This window comes from Suillus fuscotomentosus, assembly GCF_016647785.1.
Source record: "Suillus fuscotomentosus strain FC203 chromosome Unknown F5891scaffold_17, whole genome shotgun sequence".
NCBI lineage: Eukaryota > Fungi > Basidiomycota > Agaricomycetes > Boletales > Suillaceae > Suillus > Suillus fuscotomentosus.
The window spans coordinates 392402-413101 of NW_024539529.1; the positions used below are offsets into that span (position 1 = coordinate 392402).

General features: G+C 45.4%; 6 protein-coding genes across 6 annotated transcripts; 3 read left to right on the forward strand and 3 right to left on the reverse strand.

The window, feature by feature from the left end:
* Positions 1-69: 69 nt before the first annotated feature.
* On the forward strand, positions 70-3253 carry F5891DRAFT_1127685 (uncharacterized protein; the record flags this gene model as incomplete). The annotated part of the gene is made up of 10 exons (XM_041364202.1): positions 70-370; positions 422-648; positions 700-905; positions 952-1578; positions 1612-1651; positions 1704-1917; positions 1971-2342; positions 2391-2653; positions 2684-2792; positions 2841-3253. The coding sequence occupies 10 exons, from the start codon at positions 70-72 to the stop codon at positions 3251-3253; spliced, it is 2772 nt and encodes a 923-aa protein (XP_041227979.1).
* Positions 3254-6625: 3372 nt separating this feature from the next.
* On the reverse strand, positions 6626-9650 carry F5891DRAFT_1127689 (uncharacterized protein; the record flags this gene model as incomplete). Its single annotated transcript, XM_041364203.1, has 5 exons — positions 6626-6981; positions 7052-8708; positions 8766-9023; positions 9105-9347; positions 9375-9650. 5 exons carry the CDS (start codon positions 9648-9650, stop codon positions 6626-6628), a joined length of 2790 nt encoding a protein of 929 aa, XP_041227980.1.
* Positions 9651-9906: 256 nt separating this feature from the next.
* F5891DRAFT_1186517 (uncharacterized protein) lies at positions 9907-10911 on the forward strand (the record flags this gene model as incomplete). The annotated part of the gene is made up of 3 exons (XM_041366706.1): positions 9907-10065; positions 10114-10326; positions 10381-10911. 3 exons carry the CDS (start codon positions 9907-9909, stop codon positions 10909-10911), a joined length of 903 nt encoding a protein of 300 aa, XP_041227981.1.
* Positions 10912-11426: 515 nt separating this feature from the next.
* On the forward strand, positions 11427-15882 carry F5891DRAFT_1186518 (uncharacterized protein; the record flags this gene model as incomplete). The annotated part of the gene is made up of 19 exons (XM_041366707.1): positions 11427-11763; positions 11816-12364; positions 12416-12651; positions 12708-12989; positions 13300-13355; positions 13413-13441; positions 13503-13541; positions 13602-13733; positions 13785-13838; positions 14004-14086; positions 14143-14286; positions 14360-14398; positions 14453-14518; positions 14582-14623; positions 14676-15080; positions 15131-15280; positions 15342-15512; positions 15571-15740; positions 15792-15882. 19 exons carry the CDS (start codon positions 11427-11429, stop codon positions 15880-15882), a joined length of 3075 nt encoding a protein of 1024 aa, XP_041227982.1.
* A 2231-nt stretch (positions 15883-18113) lies between these two features.
* Positions 18114-19706, reverse strand: F5891DRAFT_1186519 (uncharacterized protein; the record flags this gene model as incomplete). Its single annotated transcript, XM_041366708.1, has 8 exons — positions 18114-18234; positions 18290-18411; positions 18479-18649; positions 18736-18874; positions 18923-19085; positions 19138-19277; positions 19337-19468; positions 19516-19706. 8 exons carry the CDS (start codon positions 19704-19706, stop codon positions 18114-18116), a joined length of 1179 nt encoding a protein of 392 aa, XP_041227983.1.
* A 631-nt stretch (positions 19707-20337) lies between these two features.
* Positions 20338-20547, reverse strand: F5891DRAFT_894693 (kinase-like domain-containing protein; the record flags this gene model as incomplete). Its single annotated transcript, XM_041373351.1, has 1 exon — positions 20338-20547. A coding segment is annotated over one exon (210 nt), but the record flags the coding sequence as incomplete, so codon positions are not given.
* Between the last annotated feature and the right edge of the window lie 153 nt (positions 20548-20700).

Genomic DNA, 20700 nt, shown 5'->3' on the forward strand with positions numbered 1-20700 from the left:
CCGCCTCCTGTCTTGATTATGCCAGGACGACGACATTTATCACAGCAAATTTTACCTCGTTCATTGTCCATGTCTAGGACAGAACTAGAACACAAGGATGATGAAGCGACCATTCCATTCAGCGACTCCCTGCATTTCTCTGACCATCCTGTTCCCCGTCATCTCACCAGCTCACAGAAAAGGGCCAATCAATGGCACAGATGGTCAGAAGACATCATTCCATGCATGATAGTGCCCTATCTATCTTATATCGAGGAGACTTTATCGCTACGCCATGCCAACATACCAGGAGAACGCCATTCAAATGATGGAGAGTGCGGGACTGGGTGCAGAACTCGTAGTATCAAGGTTGCATGCGTACTTTTCGACGGTATGTTATTGTCTTTCTTGTCTTCTAACTTTGGTCTGATGTACATTACAGCTTTCGAAGAAATCACCATCATTGCCTGTCCTTGTTTTCCCGCCCCACTTCAGCTTCTTCGTCGTGGCCTTTTTCCATGTGCACCCATGGTTCCCTCTCTGGCAGTAGACTTACGAGCTCTGGAGTTCGTTCGCCTCCTCTTCGTTCATCAGTCCCCCAACCAAACTGCTTGGTGCGATGCTCTGGAGACCTTTCTTGATGGAATGAGATACAAGTTGACATCGAAGGTCAGTATTTCCCTGCTCATGGGTGCGCCTGTATACTTAACCTTCTTTCAGAATAGCTTGTGGCGTCGCTTCAGCAATGTGTTTCACTGGTACCAGGTCTTGACTGTGTTGGCTCTGGATCACATCTCTACCCTCATTACTGATGCCCGGAAGGACGGTTCTTGTGTGGACCAGCCTAGTGAGTATCTTTGTTCGCGGTGCCCACTCTGTTTCGGAGGGAATGATTGGCGAAACGAAGTGAGAGGTTCTCCTTCCATGTGCGTCATTTATTATGACTCTACTGCACCAGTTGACCATTTCCAGGCCAAATATTATTGTGTGCATTGACGCGTGCTTCACACAAAAATGTTCCACAAATCCTCGCGGTGCTACTGGCAACGATCCTCCTAACCCAACATCGTCTTTCTTTCTACCGACGGCCGATGTGAACGCAATGGAAGATTTTGTTCAAAGGTGTCGTGGAGAAAGTCGTCAAGCAAGGGCCTCCAGGGCGGAGCCAGACGAAGATTGCTATGAAGAGGGCATGCGTGTACCAGTGTCGGTCTTGAATGGGTGTGGAGACTCTTTCATCGCTGCAGACGAAAAGCGAGAGAAGGCAAGTACTCGCTTCTTTACCGATACAGGCCTGATGGCCTTGCTTTGTAGACACGATCGTGTACTGTGGGTTGCGAACCTCACATCGGCGGGAGAAAAACAACACTATGTGCTTGCTCTATTGGACCGGTTGTTTAAACATCTCCCTGCTCAGATGACCATCGGGCTTCTATATGACATTGGATGCCAGCTCGAACGGAGCTGTCGCAAGTGGAAGTTCATGGACAACTCTATTCTATCTCGCATTGCGTTTGCTGTTGCCATATTCCATGCCTATGGTCACCAGTGGCCTTGTCAGATTGTGTACCACCCCAGGAAGAAAGAAGGATTCGGACTGTCTGACAGTGAAGGATGCGAATGACTGTGGAGTTTCCTCAAGCCCCTCATCCCCTCCTTGCGTGTTTCTGGGGTACGTATGATCTATTCGTATCATTCTATGTATCTTACTCTTTGCTATGAAGTTTAATCAGCGGCTTTTCGTCCTCGACACACAAATTCGTCATCTGGACTCAAAATCATTACAAGGGTTTGGACATTGGCTCCATCGGCGCTGGATCCACTGTCAAACGAAGAAAAATGGTGCACTGGACAGTCTACATGACTTACAGGTGGACGAACATATGCTTCGTGTAGAATGGAAGGCTCAGGTTGATCACCAGATGAAACCCGCACCACGTACGTCTGTAATAACCAAATGTTCTAAGAGTCCTGAACTGAACCTTACATAGGACAATCTAGAAACAAGGCGGTGGAGGTGATTACTACCATCCTAGCACTGGAGAAGACCCTAGAAGCTCAGGAGGCTTCTATTCGTGAGCTCGAGATGCAGCTCCATGGTGGCCGTGTCCCTGACATTGTCGAGTTCAACCTGCAGCTTGCAGACATCCGCTCACGGCGAGCGAAAACTGCTGACTCTCTCCGACGACGACGAGCTGCGCTTGGAACGGAGGACAAGGTCAACCTGGAGAAGATGAAGAAGGATGTTTATCTTACGGTTCGCTTGAATGCCCTTGCAGTCAAAACTCGTATTCGCGACCGCCTTCATCAATGCAAGTTTGAGTTTGAGAGACTCAAGAGATCGTACAGAGCAACAATCAATGGTGCGTTGACGATTTGACCGGACTGGTGCACGTCTCACAATTTTCCAGCTGAGCACAAGCTTCATGCCAATACTCAGCAGTCGATCAAGCGGCGAGAGCCCGGCATCCTCAAATTAGTTTCAACGTACAATGGTTTGTGTTCTCAACTACGATCTCTTATACGCCAGCGTCGAGCACCTCCTTATGCTGTTATGCCTCACATCATCCCGCGTGATGGCATCTTTCTGCTTGATGTTGATGACGACATCTGGCAAGATGTTGGGCTTGATGATGACACTATAGTGCCGCCAGCATGGCTATCAGATGATGCCGTCTGAAATGGTATCCGCTTGCAACTTGAGGTTGATCGGTGCATGGAGGAGGAAGCTCGACTGATGCGTGAGAGGGCTGTCATTCAAGAATGGATGTTGGCGGAGTGGGGGGCCATAAGAGGTGCCTCGAACAATGCAGGTATGTGTGTCCTTACAATGTTATCAATGGTTGTTAGTGACGTTGCAGTGACAGACGCAGTCATATCTTTCCACCTTCGGTCTTGTGCGGATGAACTCGTCAACATATGTGTAGTCTGGAAGAAAAAGGTTCAGTGTATTCCTTGCACATGGCCAGTTGATGAGAGCTGGGGACCCTCTGACGAAGCATTGCTTCAGGCCGCTCATGATCAAGCGCAGTCATCCTTTCGTGATGAGGATGATGCCGAGAGTGTGGAAGGGGAGGAAGGTGATTGCGAGGGAGACCTGGAATATGGTGAGATCGGAGATGAGGAACTGATGGATGCTATTGAAGACATTGCACTAGCGGACGAGTACAGGTATGATCACAGTAATGAGTTATTGGATGACATGGATGACATTGATGATCACTTTATGCCTTCCTCCCCTATTAAATTGTCAAATAAATGTCGGTGCATATAGAATTTATAGTTTTCGGTCCTCCATTAAATTGTCAAATAAATGTTGGCACATATAGAATTTATAGTTGTCACTTGGTTTTGGCTGACAGATGTGTGAGAATGTATTATACAGTAGCTATTAGTGATGTCTCAGCTCCAAACTGCATTTTTCAGAAAATGAGCATAACATGCTGGATAAAATTCCTAAATGCATGAAAATATTTATGCACATAGATTGAGCCAAAATCTGGGAGGCATCTAAGGGGAATTCTTACTGTTATGCATCATTGGTCTTGCAATGATGCATAACAGTAAGAATTCCCCTTAGATGCCTCCCAGATTTTGGCTCAATCTATGTGCATGAATATTTTCATGCATTTAGGAATTTTATCCAGCATGTTATGCTCATTTTCTGAAAAATGCAGTTTGGAGCTGAGACATCACTAGTAGCAACCAATGGAGTACTTTTGAGCTACATCTACATATATATTCATTAATTGAGAGAAAATGAAGGTAGTAGCTGAGTGACATACTTGTTCTTTAGGAAGAATCGGACATGGTGTCTTCCTAGTAGAAATGGAGTAATTCTAGTTGGAATAGTCTGTTGAAGGGAAGGGGGGGTGCAGTCTTCCCTATTGCATGAATAGTACACTTATGGTCCATCCCATTAAGCCTGTGGTCTTCCCTATAGCATGAATAGTACACCTATGGTCTGTCCCAATGAGCCTGCGGTCTTCCCTATAGCATGCATATTACACCTATGGTCCGTCCCAATGAGCCTGTGGTCTTCCCTATAGCATGAATAGTACACCTATGGTCCATCCCATTAAGCCGGCGGTCTTCCCTATAGCATGAATAGTACACCTATGGTCCATCCCAATAAGCTTGTGGTCTTCCCTATAGCATGAATAGTACACCTATGGTCCTTCCCAATAAGTTTGCGGTCTTCCCTATAGCATGAATAGTACACCTATGGTCCTTCCCAATAAGTTTGCGGTCTTCCCTATAGCATGAATAGTACACCTATGGTCCTTCCCTTGTATATTACACCTATGGTCCATCCCAATGAGCCTGTGGTCTTCCCTACAGCATGAATAGTACACCTATGGTCCGTCCCAATATGCTTGTGGTCTTCCCTATAGCATGCATATTACACCTATGGTCCGTCCCATTAAGCCTGTGGTCTTCCCTATAGCATGAATAGTACACCTATGGTCCATCCCAATACGCTTGTGGTCTTCCCTATAGCATGCATATTACACCTATGGTCCTTCCCATTAAGCGTGTGGCCTTCCCTATAGCATGCATATTACACCTATGGTCCTTCCCAATGAGCCTGCGGTCTTCCCTATAGCATGCATATTACACCTATGGTCCTTTCCAATGAGCCTGTGGTCTTCCCTATAGCATGCATATTACACCTATGGTCCATCCCAATAAGCTTGTGGTCTTCCCTATAGCATGCATATTACACCTATGGTCCGTCCCATTAAGCTTATGGTCTTCCCTATTGCAGGCACATCACACCTACGGTCCTTCCCATTAAGCTTGTGGTCTCGCCCGTTTATCATTTTTGCAATGCTGTGGTATGCCATCCCTATTCATCTATCTATGTGAAAGTCTGGAGTACTATAGACAAAGGTTGTAGTAACAATATTGGGTCCAATAGTATGTAAACGGCCATGAGGTACTGCAGCTAATGTGGTTAAACAGAGAGGAGCCCCCTACCAAGATGTAAGCAGAGTGAGCATTGAGGAGTGGGTGTGATGAACCAACATGTGTGTGGTTTGAAGTGTACGTACCAGTAGTGTTAGGTGGAACTGGACTGGGCATAGGACAGTTTTCCAGAGGATGTGAGCGGGTCCAGTGGGTATATAATGAAATCTGTTGTGGGTTATGCGCCTGGCATGTTGGAAATGACTGTAGGTTGTCTGGACAAAGTATACAATTTTGATATATTGTTCAATTATATAAAAAAAGATTCATTATGTTTATGGGGGGGTCTAGGAGGCAGGGCACAGGTCACAGATGCAATCCACAAAGGTAGGGAAATTTGCCAAAAAATCATCATTTGAAGACCCCAGACACCCCTACGTTATAGGGAATTCAAGTGGTCCAAATCATCATATGGTACTCCCACAACATATTCCCAATGGTCTTTGGTCCATGTATGGTCCATGGTCTTTGGTCCCTAACAACAACAGGGAAAGACCACAGAACATTGGGTAGACCACCAGAAAAGTACCTCTATAGGTAGCAATCAACCTAAGAAGTGTCCAAAATTGGGTGACCAAAGTGACCAGTCCCTATTCTAGGTCCTGGGATTTTATACTGTGAATCGTGATGGGCCTCAATGCAGCATGCAGCATGGCCCGGCGGTTGTAATATTCAAGATGAGATCACGCAGCTACACCTGCAGGTTCTCAGAATCTCACTGGCACGTGTATGGAACATGCTGAATCCAAACGTCTGCCTGAACATACCGACTCCAATGCTCTAATAAGAGGGTAGTTGACGGAGAGCTGACGCCACTCAAAAACAGTGAAGGCACAAGTCAAGACCTACCTTTCGCTTTCTTATCTTGAGTCATCAGTACAATGTCGAGTCCCCGCACACAACCATCTGGTGTAAGTTGGTTGACTCTTCCTCAGCTAAAGTTAACTTGAAATCAGGGGCCCTTCACCTCACTGCAACATCATAGTATTGTTGGCTCCAAGCATACTAAAGTTGGGGAATCTCTGACCTTCGCTGCATGTATCACTACGGCGACAATGATAGGACCTATGTTCAAGGAACGCCGCACCCAGTCATACGATGTCCGCAAACTCATCCAGCAGTGTCATCCATCGAATAACACAGGGGTTCACACTGAATCATTACCAGGCACTTTTAACGGGGTTCCAATGTACATTGTCTCCTACACTTTGTGCACTTATCATATTTTCTCACGTTGGTAAGTAGGACCGAAGTCGGGAAACTTCTACACCGCGTTGTCATTTGCGGAGAAGCTTCTGGTAAAAGTTGCTTGGTCAATTTGATCGCTGGGAAGAACATTGCAGTAACATCCTGCGATGCTGGAGGATGTACAACTGGAACTAATATGTATGACATTTCAATGGCTCAGACTCCAAACGAGACATTAAAGGTAAAACTTGTTGACACAGCTGGTCGGTCCAGTTCACCGCTCTTCGTGACTATTATTGAGGTAGATTGCAGGTCTGGACGAAGGCCCCAGAGGCACAGTCCCAGATATGGAAGCTCGAAGAATCCATCAGGAAAACCCTCCGCTACAAATTTAGGCTAAGTATGTAAAACTTTCTCTAATTTATGATAATTTTGATAAAATAGACAACTTATATGTAATGTAGAATAATGTAACGAAAAAATTTGCGCATCATCTAAGCGTCACAAAACTATGCCTATCAATATAACAATTAACGAAGAAGGTGTCACATTCTTCAAGAACATTGTTGACTGTCCAGTGTCGCGGTGCAACAGCTCCAAACCTTGGCATGAGATGGATGCTGCGGGTAATATTGGACACCGGAATGATACTCATGACTCTCTCACCAGACTTGATTAACCGACTAATTTTGTACATGCTGTGTCCTGGATCCGGTGTTGCAGGAAAGGGGGTAAACCACTCCACATATGCGAGATGCTTTGGGGGCTGGTTTGTTGGAGGGAACAAAAACTGTGTTGCTGATGCCGGAATTGAGAAAACGAGATGAATTTGACCTACATGGAAGCCTAGAAACATTATTATTCAAGCATGACGACACAAGCCTTTAAGTTATATCTTTAACCCCAACAAAACTACCAGTACCATCATTGATAAGTGCAGTATCAAAGCGTGCTGGTACCACATCATTTTCGCGTTGGGCATTGTGATGGGGTCTAGCATGTATACTATCCACTGTGACAGGCGGATCGCCGTGTCCCCGAGCGTCGGTCAACAACCACTTTATCTTGTGATACACAGGAACAGCATGGAAAGGCAGATGAATACCTGCAGAAAGGTTTTCCAGGCGCTGGCGAGTAATCACCTCATTTGGATTCTGTTGTTGTGCGATGTAACGAGCGAGGGCCTGTTGGAAGTAGGTTGCACCATAGTCAGTGATCAATTTTTGAATGGGGACAGCTTTAGCGCTTGGATGCTTTGTCAATTGCTGGGTGCGATCAAAGTGTAAGTCAGGTGGATGCAGATGATGAGGAGCATGATCCTCATCAAGACGCCATTTTATGAACTGCTCATGACAAGCGATTTTCTCCTTCCGCTCTAGCCACTTCGTCATCTGTATAAATTCATCCTTATGATTGGTCGCACGGTAGGCATCCTTGGCAAGATTGATATGTAGCTGCTCTGTGTACTCCATATTATAATTATCTGTCGTCCCAAAAGTTCGAATCATAGTCAAGTAGTGGCGTCCTGAGTGGAGCTTCGGGAGGTTGAAATTGGTTCGGATTCCGAGGTCAATGAATATCTCCTTGTTGTCGTGAAAGAGAGCACGAGCTTCATCCAGTAAAAGCAGCGTCTCAGAACTATGACATGGGTACTGAGCGAGGTAAAGGAAGTCGAGAAGACTGCACACAGCCTTGAGGAGGCGAGATGAAGCAAGGTTTCCAGGAAGTCGAGTATCGATGATGATACCGAGGAGAAATCGGCATATTTGACTGTGTTCAGTACCGCTGAGACATGAGAGGCTGGTGATACCCTTCATGAATATTCGAATATGATGATTGGGAGGTAAGCGACGACATCGTGCATCAATCTCTGCTGCACCACATGCTTGTGCGAGCCATCCAAGCAGATGTTTGATAAGACCTTGATACAACTGATGTAGTACGTCAGGTGTGACTGCCTGAAAAATGTTTGCATGAGGGAGGTCCTCCCAGTATGGGTGTATAATGAGTTTGATTCCAGCTTCACGACATGCCTGTACAAACACCAGGTCACCGTCGTCAATCCTGGAAAGAGTGTCCAAAACAGCGTGAAGGTCGCGTATTTCGAATGGTGCCGTGTTACTCCCGAGTTCCTCTGTAGGAATGTCACATTTCAGGCATTCCATTTCCTTCACTCCAGTAGCGAGCAATTGCTCAGGATAGTCGCCCGCAAAGCACACAAACAAAGGATGACAATGACGTTCCACGCCATCACCACTACTCATTACCAGCCCATCAGTACCAGCAGTCTTAAGTGGAGCCAGTATGCGACTCATACAGGCATGATAAAGGTTTGAAATAGTACGGCATCTTGAAGCTTTATTTGCGATGTGCTCAAGGCGGGTAGTGGGCAAGTATGCCAAGAGGATATGGGCGTGACGGGATGGCTTTCTGCAAATTTCTTTTGGAATGTTACCAATGGTGAGATAGACGGAATAGGCACTTTTATTCCTGAACATCGTCACCTGGGTTTTATTGCTCGATATAATAACGGGAATGATTGTGGCGCCTGGACGTCGTTGATCAAGCGCTCTCTAAAAAGTATCATATTAACAAAATAGGTAGATGCTGATTTATGATAGTTTGCTTACTTGCGTGTCCCACCACCACTGGCCGGTATGCATGTCATGAAACAACTGTACGGTTTGATCTTCATCAGCGTAGTGACGCTCAGGTGCAAATACTAGAAAACCAGTGAAGTCAGGGTCACTGTACAACACTTTGATACATTTACTAATGTCTCTGTAGAAGACATTGAATGCTTCCCCCGCAACAATGATTTGTTCACGCTTGAACTTCAGTCGCCCGGGAAGGTTGTTGTCGATGATCTTGTCTAGCTCTTTTGAATTCTTATATGAGAGGCCAAGACAATCACTGAGATATATACATAGATGTCAGTCAAGAATGTGTACCTGTGAACCGGCACTTACTCCATCAGTTTCAAGCAAGTCAGTAAATGCTGTTGAGCTAGAACCACGTAGCTTCGCCCATTTGGCGATATCCCAGTCCATTTGGGAGGAAAAGGGGGCATAAATGTTTACAGTGCTGCCAGCATCAATTCCATATGTGGCATTTGCACAGCGAGTAGGTCGTCCAGTTATGGGTTTACCTGCGCGTGCATCCGGATATGGTACGACAACAATATTATCTTGCCCTACAACATGTTCTTCTATCTGCTGGCGAGCTTCAATATCATATACCTCTTCAGTGCCCTGATCATCTTCATCTACAGGAGGCTCCCATTCATTCTCATCCTGTGTGGGAGGTTCCCACTCGCCTGAGTCGTACAGGCCCTCCTCTTCATTGGTGGAATTATTTCTATCATCACTCAGCCACTCTATATCATCTTCTCCATAAGTACCGAAAAATTTGTCCTCAAATATGGGTTCAAGTTGATCCTCTGTGGGAGCCAGTGAAGGTGACCGTGGACTCCTCGGCTGGGTGTTGGCAGTGCGAGAAGCTGCGAGAACAGCCATGCAAGATCCCTGTCTAGTCTTGGCTAAATGTTGACTGTAGCCTGTCACTGAAAATGATTCTTGACATCCAGAACAATTGACCATTTTGTCTGTATTTAGAATTGAGATCTGTTGAGATGGTACACTGCTTTGGACTTCCCGTGACTTCCCATTCAACGGAGTCCTTTCGGACTCTGCTGATACATCAATATCCCAACACATGTAGCCATATACATCATAAGCTCCGAATTGGTATGCCAGTATCCCTCTGTGGAGGATGACAACAGTCTCTGAGAGTTCGTTTCCTTCTCCTGCTCAAGCAAGCAGCCCACCCTTAGATCCTCCTCAATCTTGCAGTCCCTCTCCTGTCTCTCACAGTTCTGAAACCCTCATTAATTCTAGCCCAATATCCTCTCCAAATGTCATGCAGGTATCTGTAAGTGCCTCAACTCTGAGTTTCTGACCTGTCTCAGGGGATGCATAGGCTGAGCCTCCTGGTTTGAAGGAATCCCTAATGTATTTTCCTGCCAAATCACTCGTACCTACAAGTACCACTCATCAGCGGTCCACGGGCAATAGAAAGTCCAGGAAGTACCTGCCATATCCTCCCGATCCCCTTCCTCTGGAGGTTTGTTATGCAGGCCGGTTCATGAGCCAAGGATATCAACCAGATTTTTCACCTGAAGCAATGGAGAAGGTAAGCTATGTTTGTCGCATATCTTTCCTTTGTGTTAAAAACATCTTTAAAAAGTTGGAAGAACAGCTGGAGAATGGTCTATCGCAAATGAAAACTGCGACTTTGTACAAAGGGTACAAAGCCAAACTCCTGACCCGCAAAGTTGCACGTCAACATCTCTTTCTCTCAACTTTGGAGGCTGAAGAAGCCGATCTTACTGCATGCTATGCTGATGCCATCCGTGCGGAAAATAAAGAACACTTTGGTTCTGCTGAGGAGGAGCTGCAACATTACAGGAGTCATTTTTCTCAGCGTGGGCAACTGGAAGCTGATGACGATAGGAACTATCTTCAAGCTGTTTATGAAGATGAATGCCGGATTCTTCGCACTGTCAATATCCAGACTGATCAAGTTGTGAAAATATTGGACAAACATATCGCACAATCTCTTACGGACTGTACTGGATACTTCCCCATGCGTCGCCGCTTCTGCAATGAGGTTCAGACCACTGAACCCTTCCACGAGGACTCTGATGTTACACCTGAAGGATCAGATGATGTTGAGAATGAACACCTTAGTTTGTCAGATCTTGGCTCCAATGAGTGAGGCGTGGAAGACATATTTCATATCACAGTAGGCATCTTCGCTTCCCATATGATTGCCGCCCTGACTAAGCTTTGTACCAAGTTTCCCATCTGTATTTTTCTGCCCGCTTTTGGACGTCCATCATTCACAGTTCTCGAAATCCTCGTGTCAGCCCTATCACTGCTTCATCATTTCTTCCCCCAATAACTCAAACTTCTCTAGTCCCGAATTCTCAAATTCTCATCACACGTTGCGGTCACTGGAGTGGTCAAAGTGATCATTTTTGGTGATCTTACATTGTTTTCAGCCTTGCACCTCACTACTGATTTATGTTTGAGTATGTTGTATTAGAAATTATGCAATATGTACTGCCCTAACCCGTGCTTGATGTGACTATCTCAATGAACTTCTCCATCAGTGCGTGAAAATTGTCAAATTGAACATTACTCTACTGATTGATCAGTTTCAGTTTGTCCCAGTGACTGGGCTCAATTCAGTCGGTATTTATTAATTTGCACGTGTTTGTAGGTATAGGCATGCGCAAGATCGAGGTGCTCATGGTGCATGCCCCCCTTCCTTTCATGCCACCGCCATCACCTCCTACAGATTTTTGGTCCCTCCACGACATGCAGCCACATCGCGGATCGACAATCTCATTCAATTTCCTCAATGACACTCAAAGTGACCCAAACCAGGGTCTATTCGACTTCATTGACCAACCTGAGGCTTCGCACCATGGCCCATTCGACTCCATCGACCCTCAAGCCAGTCAGGCATATCCTTCTAGTTCATCGTCATATAGAGGCTCTGCATTGTTTTGCGGGGTCTCTGGAGATCAGGACACCATTGATTTTGATGGACTTGCCTTTGGCAGTGAGTGTTATTATGATCACGTTTACTTAAACGACTGATACTGTACTTGAAGCATTCCTTGAAGAGTCTGGAGCTAACACCAGCGGAACATCAACAAGTCATGCCGGCACCACTGCCCCAACACTGATTCCTCGGTCAGTGGAGATTGACACCCTCTATCCTTTACCACCTCCCCGGGCACTGCAGGGGACTGTCGAGAGAACACAACACTCTTGTTGGATCCCTGCACCATATCCTCTGCCGGAACCCAAAGTTATGCCCCTCAGCACGACTACTACATCGACCCCTCAAACCCTGCAGCATGCAACAAGTGTGGACGTTCCTGTCACCCTCACAATAATTGCACCTACCGACCTCACTGCTCCCATTGTCCCTGTCACCCCCATAGTCATCTCTATTGACCCTGCCCCTCAACAACTCAGTGCACCCGTCTCCATCTGGGTATCAGCTGACGTCCAAAAGCAGATCATGCAGACTGCGAAAACCCGACTCATACAATACTTGCTCACTTTGCATGCAATGGCTGGCAGTGATGTGCAGAAGCGAGAAGTCATCGATCTCGCAATTGCAGAGTCGATTCCATTGATGAATGGCATGAATAGTAAGTTTTTTTGTACGTATAAGTTGCTAATTCTAACATTTAGTTCCTTAGTTCGTGTTTCAAATCCTACGACATCGAGTCAACGTCAACAGTTGATTGGGACATGGACCTCCATTTTCAGCAGCCTCATTAAGGTTGTGCGGACCTGTCTTCCATTCGCTTTCAATATCTACCCCCCTGTAGACTCCAACATTCTACCCGATGAATTCCGGAGGCGCGTCATAAACACATTGATCAACGATCCCACTCAACCATTAGCTTTCATGCATCGATTCACTGTCAACACTGTACATCGTATTCCCTTCGCATCTTCAAAAATTAATGTTTACATTTATGTATTTAGGCTGGGGATGTCACGATCTTAGACAGAGTCCTCGACCAGCCCTTCATATTACAAATGTTAATTCATTTTGTGTGGCGCAGTGGTACCGGACTATCAGAATTCATTGAAGACCCCCTTGAAGAGTTCAACTACCTCTTTGCTGCTATTGGGGCAATCGCGAAGCTGATATTGTTCGAGCAATTGTCACACCCTCCGGTCGTTATCGTGCACACGCAACTTGAGGCGAGTGAGATGTTCAATGTCATTTTTGCATACATTCACAGTCTCCGAGGTGCACAGAAGGTTACGATTGATAATTACAAATCTTACGGTTGCAGAATTGGACACTCTCAGCGACTGTCAACAACTGTATTAGCACCACTTGACATTTTTTTCACATAGTAGGCCTTTTGGTATTGCTTTACTGTACTTAGACCTCTGAGCTGGTTCTTCCATTCCTCTGATGATATGACAGCATCGCTGACTGAGTCCTCATGTGCGGTCCGTCTTATCCCGTAACATGTTGCCTCACTCAGTATCAACACTCGGGACTTGCTACCATATTTGACTTGAAGAACAGATATTGTATGTACTACCTGAACTAATCCAAAAGGGACCCTCAAAAGTACGGATGCTAGTAGCTATAAATCAATCTCGGCTGGCAGACAGGTAGGTATTCCTGCATCTACATTCTTTGAAAATTGTTCACTCATTGGTATATTTTAGCATGCCTAGTGATATCACATCTGGCCAAAGTAAGTGCTCACTGTGCACCACCATTTGCCAATCCAGACAACAAATTGCATATTTTTGCAGGCATTCGACCCGCGAAAAAAAGGGCGATGGAGAATGCTGGTAAGTTTGTTAAAAATTGAACGGACCCGGAATAAACTCACTTACTGCACACTGTACTAGTCTGGAGGACCGACATGCGTCAAAAAAGACAGCACCCTCTCATAACACAACAGCGGGCCAAGAAAGCATGCAATTCACTTGCATCAAAGGGAGTCAGACATTCAGCAATCTCTCGGGCTAGCAAGCGTAAAGGTGAGTGCAGTGTTCTACACACTGGTATGCACTCACCAGACACATCTGCAGAGTCCGATGAAGGCAGCATGGGTATTGGGAGGCATGGGCCACCACAAAAGAAAGGTACGCCTTTTATTACCTCGAGTCAGTTCAGCGTGATGCATCTGTACTTGCAGCATGAAAAGAAACCGAACAGCAGCTAACTTCAGCTCGAACCTCCCAAGATGCATCTTGCACGATCAATGACACGTTTTTAGCAGATGAAGATATCTCTGATTATAAACCTAGTGGCGACTCAGTTGGATACTGATGCAGAAACTGACGATGACTTGGAGGAACCGGAGTCCGTCATAAAGTTCTTGTCAGCTGAAGTAAGTACTACTACTGTTCTAGATTGCTGACCACACATTCAATCAATATCACTCAGATACCAAAATTTGTCTCGACGTCAGAGGCCGAAAGGCGTGACTTCCTGCTTACCCAACCAACCTGGCCTCGTACATTTGAGTCTGCACCAAAGCTGACACAGAAAACTGAATCGTTTCTGTCTAAATCAACCATGGCTACCAAGGTCAGCCGATTTTTTAACTTGCAACTTGAAGTACACTCTGCTATTTATGCTAACAAAACTTATACCTCAATAGTTGAGGCAGACAGCTGAACCATCTCCCATGGCTTCCAGGGTAAGTCTTTGCCTCGATGCCATCCGTGCTGAAAATAAAACTAATGCCTCGTAGTCAAGGCAGACAGCTGAACCTTTCCCCTTCTCGTTGGCCCAACCAAAGGCTCCCATGGCTTCCAGGGTAAGTATTGCCTCAATGCCATCCATGCTGAAAATGATACTCATTAACTGACACCTTCAACAGGCAAAGGCTCAGTCTGTGCATGATCCTAAACGAGAAAACAAGGTAAATTCACTTCTCTGATGGTTCCTGTTTTGATTGATGTTATGCACTGCAGACACCTGTTTGGGTAGATCATTCCAATGATGTGGAGGAACTTGAGGCTGCGTCAAATGACTATGCCGATCCGAAGTCTCCAAACAACAACATTTTGGTACTAGATGATGATGACGATGACGACGACGACCATCATGGTTATTCTCAGGGGCCCAAACTTGTACGGAGCACAAAGGCCGGAAAGTTAAAACTCACAGACCAGGATGACAGCACCCAACGTGTTGTCCAACGAGCGATACTGGAAGCCAAGGTTCATATGACCTTTATCAATGGCTATCCAGACATCACCAAGAAAAACCAATTTACACGAGATGCCCTCTTAACTGCAGCTCGCACCTGCGGCGTCACACCCATCTATGATCGCCTCACGACTAACGAGTCGTATGCGTCTGCACTTGCATCTCTGGTAAGTCATAACTTTTCATAGGGTGCTTAGTACTATAATATTGCATGCAGGTTGATGCTCGAGTGCCGCTGTTTTGTACCGAATTAAAAGATGACGCTTGTGCACAAGTCACGGTGTATTACCATCTTGGTCCTGATTGTGTTGATGCTGCTAAGGCTCTGCTGGCGAGCCACACTTACCATTATGCGCAGCGTTTTGATGTAGGTTTTATATTCTATTTTGTATATGATTTTCTCAGCATTGCATGTGGATGCACTTCAGGAGGAAAAAAACCCCGTTCTGCAGGTGACAAAATACCTAATGAAGGGACATTACTTCAATGGGTCCAAGTCAGTTGGCGTGAAATTCGCAGACTGTTTTAAGGAGATTGCAGGAAACAAGGCCCAATGGCCTGAGGTAACAATTCCGATGGTTGCTTTGACCAGCACTTTGGTACATTTTTGTTCTTGATCTACTCTTGGTCCATGTATTAACGAGCGTGTACTACTAGGTGTATGCTGCGCTCTTGTGGAAGTCCAACAAATCTCCCTCCAAGTTCAATTTCACGGGCAACCAGTTCAGCGAGGTCTATACTTTCCATGTAAACTTTCTCAACAAAATGGAGGAGAATGCGCCGAGCAAGTTTCACAAGTTGATGGCTGACATTTTCTTGGCTGTCCAGTAAGTTCATTGTGCTGTGAATGTGCTGCATTGACTAATTCATCTCAAAAGGAAACTCTGCTCTAATGGCGCCGCTGCCATAGTGTCACACAAAGATGCTATGGCTTTCCTTGACCTTGATGGCATGGATGACGACGAGTAGTTCTGGACGTCCTAGTCATGGTCTTGCATTGTTTACCTTTACAATTCGTTTATTGGTATCACTATAAATATGCTCCCTTCTCATACTATAAATATGTTTGTATACCCCTGTTTAATCAAACTCTAATTTGTTCTTGTACAACTCAAATTCCTGCATAAGTGTTCGTACCGATAGTCAATTGCAAGCATTCTTGGTTGTAAGTTTGCATGATGTTGAACATAATTATCACTAATTTATCATGCATAACGAATTCCTTGTGGGGCAGTAAAAAAGTCTCTCTAAACCGCTAAGTTGTCTAATTTATTGAAATTATCATAAATTAGGGAAAGTTTTACATACTTAGCCTAAATTTGTAGCGGAGGGTTTTCCTGATGTCCTGAAGAGGCTCTTTCGAACTCTGATGTGACAGGGCAATATTCATCTCATCATGTACCATCAGAGAACTGGTGAACAAATTAGAAAGACATATATAGTAATAGATAGTCCATAATCACAAGCATTGACATAATTCTGCTATCGACCATCACATTATCATGTTTGACCTTGTAGAGGAAAGAGGTGTTTCTGATGTCCCTAAACCAGCTCGTGATCGGGAAAAGACCCTTGCATTGCTCAAACTCAAACTTTGAGGGCAGGTGGAGTGAATGCCGATGAACAAGCAAGATGGATTCCAACTGCCATCTTGGAATCATGGGCCACAATGTCGAAACTAGGCATAAAAGCAAGCCCTGTCCAAAAAACAACAATGTATTTACCGATCAACGATGATACATTAATTTTCTGCAAATATCATGGTCGAGCCGAGCGAACCACAACTGCCATGTTAGAAGAAATACTCATAACTTGAAAGTTAAGTGGGAACACGAGCACCTTCTGAAGAACAACAATGCGTTCACCAAGTGAGCGACAATAAATTTGTACCCCGCTTTGAATTTTGACGCCATCTCTTTGAAAAGCTTGATGTTCGTAAATCATAGGACAACTGTCGATGTAACACTGATGGCAGGCACCTTCCAGAGAGTGACTTTATATTCATCATGCGACCAACAATGAACTTGTGTTCTCCTTAATATTTTGATTCCACCTTCTTTAGATATTTAAGTTTGGTCTACCATATATCAGTTGGGAATCCATGCGAAAAAGTGTTACCCTTGTGCAGCTGCCGCGTGTGTTCATTGCTACAGCTATACACACCACCTGCCTGAAATGGCTGGTTTTCTTCAGCTGTTGAAGATTTTTTCATGTAAGAACAAAGGTTTGTATCTTCCAGGCAACGAAGATGTGTTCATCGAGTGAGCGAGTCTCAGTTTGTGTCCCGCTGCAGCTATTAACGACATCCTCCTTAAATATCTAATGATTGCATAGTATACATTGGTTGGGAATATGTTCGAACATTCTGTACCATTTTGCAGTAGCACAGCATATGTTGATCAAGTAGGAAACAATTGATTGATATGATACCTCGAGTATTTAGGCAATCTAGTTTGGGAGAATAATGGCTAGCATCGGTATACCAGTTGTGACTGCATCCAAAGAAGTTGCAGCCATGCACGGACATCGTGAATTCTACATAGTACTTTAGAAGAAAACTTCGCAGCTGAGGGTAATGCCTCACTTCGGTATCACGCATTCTGTTTGACAGCCTCCCAGTGTTCATCTCACAGACCACTATGTTCTGTGTTGTAATTAATGTGAGACCATAAAAAACAGAGACCCTCATGGTCATGCTGTAGGTCTTGGATCCAGCTTATCAAACGTATGCAGGCGCATCTGCGATTTGGTGTTAGAATTGTGATATTAGCATGAATACATAACAATACAGACATAGGAATGATCACGCTGTATGTGCTAGATCCAGCCCACCGAACGTACGCAGACGCATCTGTGATCTCATGCTATAATTGTGAGATTAGCGGGAATACTCAACAATACAGACATAGGAATGGTCACACTATATGTTTTAGATCCAGCCCACCGAACGTACGCAGACGCATCTGCGATCTCGTGCTATAATTGTGAGATTAGCGGGAATACTCAACAATACAGACATAGGGATGGTCACGCTATATGTTCTAGATCCGAACGTACTACACAGGCGCATCTGTGCCCAGACTGCTCTGCAGATTATTCATGATGTTCCATGCATTCATTCCACAGAAAAACAATTATTATGATATTGATAGCAGAATAATAGTATGTGGGACACTACAATTGTAAGCGAGTGACAGAGTTCATGGTGAATCAAAACTGAGGTCGTCACGCTGTGCCCTCTGCCTTGCGAGGGCATTAACAGACATATTTTCCTTTGCTGTACTACTAAGGTCTTCGCGGTAGTTCCTTCCAAACACTTTCCTGAACAGAGGACACGTGAGGTTTATTGGGACAGCGGGAGCGCTACATAACACACCTCGTCCACCACCCCAGGAGTCTGTCGACCCTACAACGTGCTTCTTGACCAGGGGGACATTCGAAGAAGTCCATGATAGTCCGCCAAAACTGAATGTAATCAAAATCCCCATCAACGGACCGCTACAAGGTGACAGAAGAGAGTGCAAATCGAACCTGAAAAAATTTGGTCATCATCTGTATCACTAACCTCGCCAAATGAATTTACTTGGCATACAATGTAGGCGATAGACTGAGGAGTGACTTTTCTCATCTTGATGATCTGCATTACGTGTTTCTTGACTTTGACACCAGCAGCGGATTTCTTAGCGAGTATGTTGTTTTGGATGACATCGGCCCCGTCACCATCGCCCTCGATGTCCTTAGCTGAGGAGGCGACGTAAATACAGCTTTGTAACCCTGCCAAAACTTGTGAGATCACTGTCAGGTTACTTGGGTGCAACAAACCTGAAGAAGAATTTTGCCTTTAAAAAGCCCCTCCTCCAGATCATCCGGATTGGCGGTGTACTTATCATATAGAAATGCTGGGAAGGACAGATCCGTCACAATATAGCCATCCGTGCGATCCCGAATTCCTGCCCTTGCGCTGCTGAACAATAAGTATCTTTTGTAGTATTCCGAGCACACTACTTACATTGGGTTGTTCCAGTCAATTTTGGCCAGGCAGAGCAACCTACCACATGCATCGTTGATGAATCCATGTGAATGCTTATTGTCTGGGTCGACAGGGTGTTCTGGCTTGAACTCTCGGTTTACCCATTCGGAAATGAGTGCCTTGAGTTTTGAGGTGTCGTCACCTCAGGCGCCATCAGCCCCCTGCCGAAGCTAAAGAAAAATCAGGAATATGACAATGCCTATCATCGACACATATAAAACCAACCATTTTCATCATGTACACATACTCGTCATACTCCATCTCTACGGCCTTTTTATGGAACCATGGCAGGGTATGGGTGAGGGTGACGTACCCTACCTGCAGTCGGTCTTGACTATATAAACAAGCGCATGTTTAGCACTCACAAACTGACTTGAAGGGAGAACGAATTACTCTACATTGACTTCTTCATCACCGGTCAGGTCGTATCTTCGGTCATTCTCGGTGACGAGATCCTCAACATTGTCAAACAAAGAGACAATACGCCGGATCGCCCTCCCTTGAGCCATATAATGGTTCGATTGCCTGACCAATGATAAGTAAAGCTTCACGAGTGGAATAAGTGACTATACCTTTCTTTAGCTGCACGCCCCACCTCGAGAACCTCTAACCTTTCTTCCAATTGCACAATTCTGTGCCTCTGTCGAGCCTGTAGAGATGCTGCCACTGCCGCTGTGAGCTCTTCACTGGACTGGTCCTGCTGGTCCTCCAAGTTCACTTGTGCCATGCTGCCTTCGCCCTCAACGTGCTCGACATGCGCCATGGAGATGAAAGATAAAGAGAATTAGAAGAGAGTGTGTCGAAGAAGGGAAAGGTGCGAGATGAGCTTGGTTCAATGCCAGCTCACCTTATATACTGGTTGGGGATCCCAGCTCGTGCGGCTAGCCTATAAATGCATAAACCTATTTAGGAAATCGCTAAATGATAACGTCAATATGATGCCTTTTCAGGAAAATATGTTTGACATACATACAACGGAGATTGCTATTGTTGATAATAGAGGACGAGATGCATCTATGGCAGAAAACCTTGGGCCATCAACTAAGGAACATTTAATGACATATCGGCCTAGCGTGACTGACCTACACTAGCAGAACCTTCAGTTGCGACTCGATGCCACCTGATACGTACTGTGAGCAGCTTATATATAGAAGACGAGTGCTAGGCTAGATAGAACGAACTCTAGTCAGTTCCCCAGTCGAATGTAAGAGACTGTATGATGTACCTAGAAAGAACGAACTCTAGTGAGTTCTATAGTATATCAGTAAGAAACGTAGTAGGTATACTGAAATATGACTTACCCCCCAGTCGAATGTAAGAGACTGGGGGAAAACGAAGAACGAGTGTGCCGAAAGTATCGTGCGTGGAGTTGCCTAATATGGTAACTCTGCTGCAGAATGGAGGGCTACCTTGGGGGCGATATATTCGGGAGTGCCCATGACACCACGGAACCTATGTTCGACACCCTTGACTCGCAAGGACCTGTTGAAGTCGATGACAGTCAGACGGCCGCCGTTAACGGGGATCAAGATGTTATTCGGCTTCAGATCCATGTGCGCCACGCCGTGTTGGTGCATGAAGTCGACCGCTTTGAACAGCTGTTTAGCGACAGACCACAGGTGTGCACTGGGTTTTGTTAGCGACGTGAGCCAGCCGCCAGCCACCGGCATCGATATGACATTGCCGCCGCGCACAGGCCAAATTTGTACTCCAGAGATGGTATGATTTGCAGGGGAATCGATTCCTGTGAGGTATTG